Source organism: Fukomys damarensis, unplaced genomic scaffold (assembly GCF_012274545.1).
Source record: "Fukomys damarensis isolate Sample0158 unplaced genomic scaffold, DMR_v1.0_HiC HiC_scaffold_24, whole genome shotgun sequence".
Lineage (NCBI taxonomy): Eukaryota > Metazoa > Chordata > Mammalia > Rodentia > Bathyergidae > Fukomys > Fukomys damarensis.
In genome coordinates this window covers 53,108,354-53,117,835 of record NW_022900936.1, presented here as the reverse complement: position 1 = coordinate 53,117,835, position 9,482 = coordinate 53,108,354, and the positions used below count along the sequence as shown (strand labels likewise).

Genomic DNA, 9,482 nt, shown 5'->3' with positions numbered 1-9,482 from the left:
TTTTTTTTTTTTTTTTTTTTTTTTTTTTTTTTTTTTTTTGCAAGGTAGGCCGTGGTACCACTGAGCTAAATCCCTGACCCTACTGAGCTGTTTCTTGATGATTTTTTTTTATACCAGTAATCTTGTGACTTAAGTGATTAAAAGTATAGATTCAGTAACAGAGCTCCCTGGTGTGAATCCCAGTTGTGCCCTTTACTCATCTGCAAAATTAGTAACACCTACCTTATAGAGTAATAAAGGAGAAAACAGTATATATAAAATACCTAAATCAATGCCAAGGCCAGAATAATTACTGTGTAAGTATTAGTTGTTAAATTGTATTTGCACTAAAACATGCACTGTATATGAGTAAGGGGAGAATTTAGAAAGCAAATTTTTACCTTGTACAGTATTGAATAATTATTATATATCAAGCTACTTGTTTATTGTGATTCAGGTCTAGTCCTCAGGGGAATCACTCAAAACAAAAACATCTTAATCTTCTGGAGGGTGTATTTACTAATAGGTGAAAGAGCAATGTTCATTCAGAAGGTTGTCTACCCTAAAATAATCATTATCGGTATTGTAACTTACATTATTATTAGCCTTTATTAGTACATAGTAGCATCCTTCACATAATTAACCCTCTACCACCTAGTTACCCTCTTTCCAAGAGACCATTATTTGCTTGTTTGTTTATTTTTAATCAATTTTATTTTATCTATTCCTCCCTCAAGTCTCCTCCTTATGTACAAAAGCTTTTACTTTAGTAATGTTTAAACAGTTTTTTAAGAACACATAATGTGAAACTTTTCAGTAAATCTTTAGATGGAAAGAGTGATAGGGGTGAGATAATAAAAGACTCAGAAAAGAAAGAAGGATGCTAAAGAAGTCTTCTTATGCCTGTTCTTTTCAAATATTTAGGACAGATTTAGTCTAATTCTGAAAACTGTGTCTATAGAAAAAGATGCTTAATAATACATTTATAAATTGTTTGGAGAATTTATGCTCTGCCAACTTGTTTTGACTTTTAATCCCAATTTTATATTTTCACTTTCTCTGTCACTCAACTATAAGAAAGGAGTAAAAATATAATTAACAAAAGTTTAAAAACGTTAATGCCTATTCTTGCTACTTTAAATATTTTTAACTTTCTTTCTCCATAATCTTTTAATATTGGGGCTCAGCTCTTATCTCTAGAAAGGAGCAGTTGAATAGTTAGCCTTTGGGTTCATTTTCCATTTTCTTCCATCAAAGTTAGTAGAATGAGTGAACTATAATTTATTTACAAAGTGTAAATATAGGTAATGTGCAGATTTTTAGTCTACTTCCTATAATGTTCCATATAGTGTAGAAGATAAATATTGCTAGATAGTCAAAAGTTTGTCAACCCATGAAATAAAAGCATAATGTACCATAAACTAGTTGTTAATTTAGGTAGTATAGTTAGCTTAAGGAAAGTTTCCTGGAGGAAATGAATTGAAACTGAGATTCAAATTATTACTTTAGGTAGTGGGGGAGGGATTAGAGATAGCATGTGTGAAGTTTTTACACTGTGAAAGAAAATGGCAAAAAACTGGGTTTTATATTTGATTTTATATTTTATACTGGCTTTTGAAAAAACAGGGATTTATATTTGATTACCATTTTGCAGGTAATTTCTGAACAAAAGCTCACACGACTGTTTACATCAAATCAGATATTACCAAGTAAATGCCTGAGTTGCCTTGTAGAGCTGCTTGAAGACCCAAACATAAGTGCTTCACTGATCTTAAGGGTTATTAATTTGCTGTCTCAACTAGGTAATGCATTAAGTTTTTCTTTTTCAGTTTTTGGAAAATGTATGAATTTAATATTTTTTAAAGTACAGATTAGTTACAGTATGCTCTTGGAAAACAGTTCATACTTGAAAGATTTATTCATTGCAGAAACTTTCAGAGTTATACATGTGTTGTGAATCTCTTGAAGGAGGGTAATATATGTATATGTGATTTTTTTTTTTTCTGTAGCTTGCTTGCTTGATTGATTTTTCCTCATTGAGTTTATTGGTACATTTAGGTATACAGTACAGTTACATTCATTATTGAGATCGGTCTTGGTTCTCATTTTTTCCCCTTGTCCCTGCCCTCCTTTCACTCCTCCTCCCCTCCCCTTTACAAACACTTCATTTCCATTTTTTTCATTTTCTCATATTTTTTTTTCTTTTCCCTTATTAACTTTCCCCTACCCTTCCCACTTTCCCTACACCTTTAGCCCTTTTCTTCCTATTTCACATTGTCTATTATATCATTAGGATCTTGTGTACTATTACAGTTTATTCACACCAGAGAAACTATTCAGTATTATGTGTGACATTTCTTAAACCAAGAAATGTGAAGTATATCAAAAATTTTGTGTTCTACAGAGAAGAATGCATTTTGGTAAATAATGGGCTACTTTTGAATTGAAAAACAAAACCCACACACACATGATGTCTGTCTTTAGTAAAACAACTCAAAATCATTGCTACTAATCAAAGAATAATTTTTCTGTGATAGACTACAATGAATTTAGAACTAAGGATAAAAATACTGTTGTTGCTTCTTCTGTTATTTCCCCTTATTTAACGGTCATGTATCCCCTTTCACCATTATGTATAGGCTAGGTTGTTAGGGTATGTCTTCTTTGTATTATTAAGATATGTGTAGCATAAAAACTAGTGATCCACAGAGTACATTTTCCAATAGAACAGTAGAACTTTCTTCAATGATAAAAATGTTCCAGAACTATGTTCAGTAGAGTTGCTATTTGTCACATAGGGCCTTTAAGTATTAAAACTGTATGTAGTAGCTAAAGGAACCGAATCTTTAACTTTAAATTGTCCCATGTAACATAGCTACCAAATTAGAGAGCATAGATTTAGAGAGTAAAATGGGATAAATATTTACTTATCACCACCTTCCTTTTACATCATTTCTGCCTTTGGCAGTAAAATCTCATTTAATAGTTAATAATTTTTTTCTTGCCAGATCTTTTTTTAATGTTACAACAAATAATTTTAGATCATTAGTTGGTTATTTTTAATACAAATGCTATTGAGAAGTTCCAGATGCTTCCTATTTGGTGTCTTTTTAGTAGCTACCTAGCACTATAATTACAAAGTACTGTATTATAGTGGTGGACAATGATGTTCGTTTTTCTTGTTTTGATTTTTTGTTTTGTTTTGTTTTCTTTTTGTTTGATAGGATCTCATGATGTTGCATAAGCTGGCCTGAAACTTGCCCCCTTTTCCCCTTGGCCTCCTGAGTGGCAGAGATTATAGGTGCACCCAGCCTGGCTGACTCTGTTCTTTTTCAGATTTTTGTTACTACACTCCATAGTGCAATTAATATTATTATGGAATTTTTGCCAAATATTGGTGTATTTCTGTTGGACAGATTCCCTGAAAAATTTCCAAGTCATTTTTTTAAAGTTGATAGCCATTATATGTACTAAATTGTTTTCTAAAAAGGCTCTACTTCTAATATCTGCCAGTGTTTTATATGAAAATGCCCTTCACTTTCACCTTTTAAATACATCAGAAAACGTTTAAGTGATAACCCATTTTTTAAAGTTATATTTGTTCATTAATAGATTTTACTCTTAAACCTTTAAAAGGAAAGTTAAAGTGATAATATTTAAATAAGAAAACTTCTACAAATATTTAAAGCAAATTTTTCTTTGATATTCTCCTCCATAGCAAAACCATTTGAACTTCTGAGTTGGAAGGCATTGATCAATAAACAACTATCATATTTTATTTCCTTAATGACAAGAATATATAATACAAAGTCTAAATTATTTTCCTTTATCCATGAAGACCATATATGAAAATAATGTATTTTGTATCATTTTATGTTGACTTACAGCTGTGGACAATGAAACCAGAGACTGTCTTCAAAATACATACAACTTGAATAGTGTACTGGCAGGAGTGGTTTGTCACAACAATGCTTGCCACAGTGATTCAGTATTTTTGCAGGTATATAGACCTATACAATATGCTGTCACTTACCGACTTCCCCCTTCTTTAGTCTCAGGTCAAAATTGTTAATATCTATTATAAACTGTTAATTTATAATGTATGTGAAAATATTAGCATGAAAATATCAAGGGTCCTTGGTATTGAGAATTAGTTGGACACAAATATACTACATTTAAATGTTTATAGAGAAGAGAATCTTACCCATATCTGGCACCATTATTGAAGAAAAACATATCTACATTAACAGCTGCTTTGACTTAAACACATCTACACTTGAAATGTAAGATATTCATATTAAAATCATAATTTAAATTGGTATCTAGTATCTGGTGAGGAAACATTCTGCAAAAATTAAAGTTATGGCTATAGTATTTAAAATAGATTCAAAGCTCTTACAGCCATAATATTTCATTGAATCTAAAAAGTAAACAATTGAAAGAAAGAAATGTATCACCAGTTAAACTGACATGCAGTTTTAGAGATGATACTTGTGAAGAAAAGTATCTTAAAATTAATTTACGAACAATGTATATATTTCAACTTGCATTGAATTTTAAGGCAAATAAGTGAACAGGATTAATGATTATGTTAGATTTGTCTTACTAAATACCTGATGCAGTTCCTTTAAAAAAGAAAAGATTTATTTAGGTGACAGTTTGGAAGGTTTAAGGGTATGGCATCTGCATCAGCTCAGTTCCTGCAAAGGCCCTTAAACTTGGAGCCACACATCAAAGCAGAGAGCAATGGTGGAAGCATGATCACAGCTTGAACCAGGAGCAGAGAGAAAGAGTAGAGCCAGACTTGCTTCTTTTATACCGTCCTCACAAGAACTATCAGAGATATCACATGAGAAATACTTCATGTTTCCAATGACCTAAAGACATTCCACCAGGCCGCACTTCTGAAAGGATTCACCACCTCTCAGTAACATCACTATGGGGATCAAATCATTAATCACAGTGAATATTGAGGGACACAAACCACAAAAGAACCATACCAATGAGATATTCTGTTTGAGAAAGTGTGGAATTGAGATAGGAACCCTAAGGTTCTTGCATGCATTTGTAAAGGGGGAAAAAAAGAGAAATGACAAAATTCTTGTAACCTTTTCCTCCTAAAATGAGATACGCTCGGGTTATAAATCAGACACACAAATTAAATATCACATGTTTTTTCTTATATGAGAAATACAAAATATAAATAAAAAATAAAAGATAGATAATGGGAAATAGATCTTTTCAAATGGGAATGAGAACAAGAGACAAAGCGGGAGGGAAGGAAGGATAAGCGGCTAAAGAAAAATTTTAAAAATTGAAACAGCTGTTGTGAATGGAAAGGGGATCAAGAGATGGAAGGAGGGGGCCAGGGAATTAGCCTGCCTTGTGAGTGAGTGCAAGGATCTGAGTTCGATCCCCGGTACCAAAAAAGGAAAAAAAAAAAAGAGATGGAGGGAGGGATTAGCAAGGGAGGAGATGAAAAAGTAAAAGGTGTTATGTACGAGTACCATTTCACCATAGTAAATGAAATGTAATCATTATGTACTGTAAATGTACTAATATAAAAGGATATTTGTAATACTCTATTCTTACATATTTTTGTATGTATTCATAATTATATTCTTTTTTTTTCAGTGCATTCAGCTTCTACAGAAGTTAACATATAATGTGAAAATTTTCCATTCTAGTTCCAATATAGATGAATTAATTACATTTCTGATAGATCACATGTGAGTATGCATTCGAATATGTAACCAAATAATATAATGATTTATTTTTAAACTAAAACCATGTAGATCCACTTTTCTTAGGTAATTTTTTTCTAACTTTTTAAACTGAATAGGTCCAATTTATATTTATTCTGGGATTTATTCTAGGAATAAATTTTTGAAATGAACTTTAATTTTCGTAACTGACATTTAGAAAATAAACTGGTTTGGGCAGAAAGAAAACTAATGAAAATGAACATTGTATGTTTATATTTAATCTTGGTTTGAAGATTATAATAGTACATGTTCACTTTAACAATTATTTTTAAAATTTTATGATGCAAGTGAATAGGATAATTTTGTTTCAAAACATGAAATAATGATCAGTACTATTCACAGCTTGACTATCTTCATGTTAGAATGTTTTTGCAGGAAGAGAGGAATTTATATAAATAACTATAATTTTCACTAATGAACTTAACATTTTTTCTTTTATTATTTTTTGCAAAACACTGATGTGACATAAAACAACAGTCAGTCTTCCGAAGATGAGTTAACAATGCCTTGTCTAGGATTATTGGCAAATCTTTGTCGGCAAAATCTTTCTGTTCAAACACATATAAAGACTTTGGTAAGAAGTTTATTATTTCTAATGAGGCTTTGTTTTGTGGTATCTTCTGTGCTTAGAGAAATTTTACCTGTATTTTTTTTTGAAAAGCATTTGACTTAGAACCATCCAGCTGATACATGAAAACTAATAGAGTCAAATTAATCTGTGAATAATTTGACGCATTCCAACTTTCATTTATTTTAGATGGAAGGCTGTAAGTTAAAAAATAATGAAAATATTGACTCCTGCAAGTTTTTTTTTTTCCCATAGCACCACTTTGTCACATTGAGTAACTCAATACTTGGTGATTTCTTCTGTGTTAGTAGAAAGCAAGCATATCACTGACAGTACCATTTACTTTAGAGTTGTGTTTCCATAGTATTAATGGCAACTTTTCCAGGAAGATTGTAAGTGTCTACTGTCAGCTACTAGTTCTTGATGTAAATGAAGGCACCTAAGTGAACTTAATTACTTATAGAAATATATTAAATGAAGAATGCACTTATTGTTTAAATTGCTTTGGGATAATTCCTCTGTTGTGCAATATTCAGAATTATCTATTTTGATTTTAATTACTATTTCTGAGGCTCACTTTGGAGGGAGAGCTTATGTTGAGCATGGAAGTATTTAAAAAGTTTTATAGTAAAGTTTGTGTATGTGCATGTATTTTTAATTTCTGAATTGAAAAAAATGCCCATATTAAGAAAACAGTCGCTTCTCTGCCTTTTGGCTAAGATCAAGTGAAGAAAACACTTAGATATAATAACCATTTACTTATAATTTCCTATAGAGAAACTGCTTTTTACTAAGATAGTACCTATCTATACTATTAGCTGTGTATGGAAGTACTTACCCTTTGAATAGTCTCTTGATTCCAAATTATAATCAATAAATGTTATAAAGCTAACTGCTCCCTCAAAATGTATAATGTGTGGCAAATTCTGAAATTTGCTAAATATTTTCTTTACTTTCACCATAATTCTTTTTAAATGCTAAACAGATTTTCTTGCAGTGTTTAAGGTAGCTCTTTTTCCTTCCATGTATCCCCTTTGAACCTTTAAAATTGACACCTAGATTTAGCATCTGTGAATTATTTATTCTAAAATGAGAAAACCTGCTAAAATTCATTTCTCCCCCATTTGGGCACCTTTACCAAATTTTTTTCTCTAGCTCTTTGTTTATAACATATCTTTCACTTTATATTTATCTCTGTTTTAAATTATTTCTTTAGATTGTTCTTTATCTCTTAAAGATCACAATCATTTCTTAAAAGTGCATATAATGATATTAAATAAGTTTGTCCATTCTGTAACATAGCTTTTATACTGAAATTTATGTTTTATAACTCATAATTTTTATTCTAATTCATTTTTAAACTTTTTTCTTCCTCAGAGTAGTGTGAAAAGCTTTTATCGAACTCTTATAGCCTTCCTAGCCCATAGTAGTTTAACTGTGGTTGTGTTTGCACTTTCAATACTGTCCAGTTTGACATTAAATGAAGAGGTGGGAGAAAAGGTAAGTTATGACTTATTTCTCTTATTTATAAAGTTAATTTTGAAGTTTATAGTTGGATTATTTAAACATTCAGGCTTTTTGCACATTTTAGGCTTGTGTCAATTTTTGTGTGCATGTAATACACCTTTTCTAATTTGTTTCAAGCTATTCCATGCAAGAAACATTCATCAGACTTTTCAACTAATATTTAATATTCTCGTAAATGGTGATGGTACCCTAACACGAAAGTATTCAGTTGACTTGCTGATGGATCTCCTTAAGAATCCTAAAATTGCTGACTATCTTACCAGGTATGTCTCACTTTAATAAATTTAAGGACTTTTTTAATAAACCAGTTCATTTTTGATAAATAAAACTGCCTCAGGATTCTACAGTTTCACAGTAGATTGAATTGAAATATTATTTACTCTCATTTTTTTCTTTCCTGAACTGAAATATAGAGGTATGAAAGGGTATGTGTGTATTTATTTGTGACTGACATCACTAGCATTGTGTCAGTCTCTGAAATATAGATATCTTGAGTAGGTATAGTAATACACTCATGAAATCTCTGCTACTTGGGAGAATGAGTTGGAAGGGTTGTGAATTTAAGCCAGCCAGGGCACACAGTCCAGCCTGGGCAACATAGTAAGACCCTGTCTCAAAACAATATAGACATCTTGACTAATCTGTTTTGAAACCAATTTTAAATATTGAACATTATGATTACTTGAAAGAGTATATTATAGGAATGTTCATGTCACTATGTCCCTAAATTTTTAATTTTTTCTTAAAATAATTCCTTTGGTACATGCCTCTTTTGTATCATACAGTACAACAGAAAAACATTTATGTCTCTACTAGATCAGTGTTTCATGTGATCATTTAAATTTTGAGATGAGGTAGCAATTTTTCAAAGAACTCAACATCTGAAGTTTAATTTTCCCAGTGCCTAAACTTCACTACAGTCCTAAATTAATACATTATTGAAATTGCTATAAATAGTTAAATTAATTCATTATTTACAAATAAAATATGTAGTGTGCTCCTGTTCTAGTCAGACACTGAGGAGGTGGGAGTTAGCAGCAGGATATTAAGACACTTTCTGATCTTTAAGAATCAGAATTAAGATGTTAAAAAAATATAAAACTAAGAACTAGATAAAATTGACAACCATATATGCGTAACTGATATTTTATAAAACCAAGAAGTATTCACAATAGCATTTATTTTTTTCTTCTCTTACACTTCTGTAGAGGAGAGAGTACTTTTTTCTTCCAGAGGTTTCCTCACTTTATTTGCCCCTTTTTTATCTGTTTTAAGAATCTCCCAGTACCCATGGGTGCATTGTGACTTAGACAGTGCTTATTTAACAGCTTTGTTGTAAACTAAAAAACTTGAAATTTTGAAATTCTTCTGGAAACTCTAGGAAGACAGAAAAATGATCTGGTTTAGCACGAATAAGAGATTGCTTAATTACCACTTCTGTAAATTTGTTCCATTATTAATTTTTTCCCTTTCCAGACTTGAACCCAAGAATCAATTCTGGCAAGTCTTCTGATTTTTTTTTCCCCTGTAACATTTAGCAGAACCTAAATTCTGAATCTACTTCAAAGTCTAATTTAATGTCTGAGTTCCTAATTAAAGTTTGTTAAACCAGCACAGTTTATTCTGGGTCACCTTCCTAGCCA

The 9,482-nt window shown here is 31.0% G+C and overlaps 1 protein-coding gene across 1 annotated transcript in view; it reads left to right on the top strand.

The window, feature by feature from the left end:
* Cip2a (cellular inhibitor of PP2A) overlaps positions 1–9,482 on the top strand; it is a 35,653-nt gene that overhangs the window by 2,940 nt on the left and 23,231 nt on the right. The window contains exons 2-7 of the mRNA XM_010630154.3: positions 1,634–1,781; positions 3,867–3,979; positions 5,614–5,708; positions 6,222–6,318; positions 7,690–7,812; positions 7,957–8,102. Coding sequence (XP_010628456.1) covers positions 1,634–1,781; positions 3,867–3,979; positions 5,614–5,708; positions 6,222–6,318; positions 7,690–7,812; positions 7,957–8,102 — 722 coding nt within the window. The remainder of the gene's footprint in view (positions 1–1,633; positions 1,782–3,866; positions 3,980–5,613; positions 5,709–6,221; positions 6,319–7,689; positions 7,813–7,956; positions 8,103–9,482) is intronic.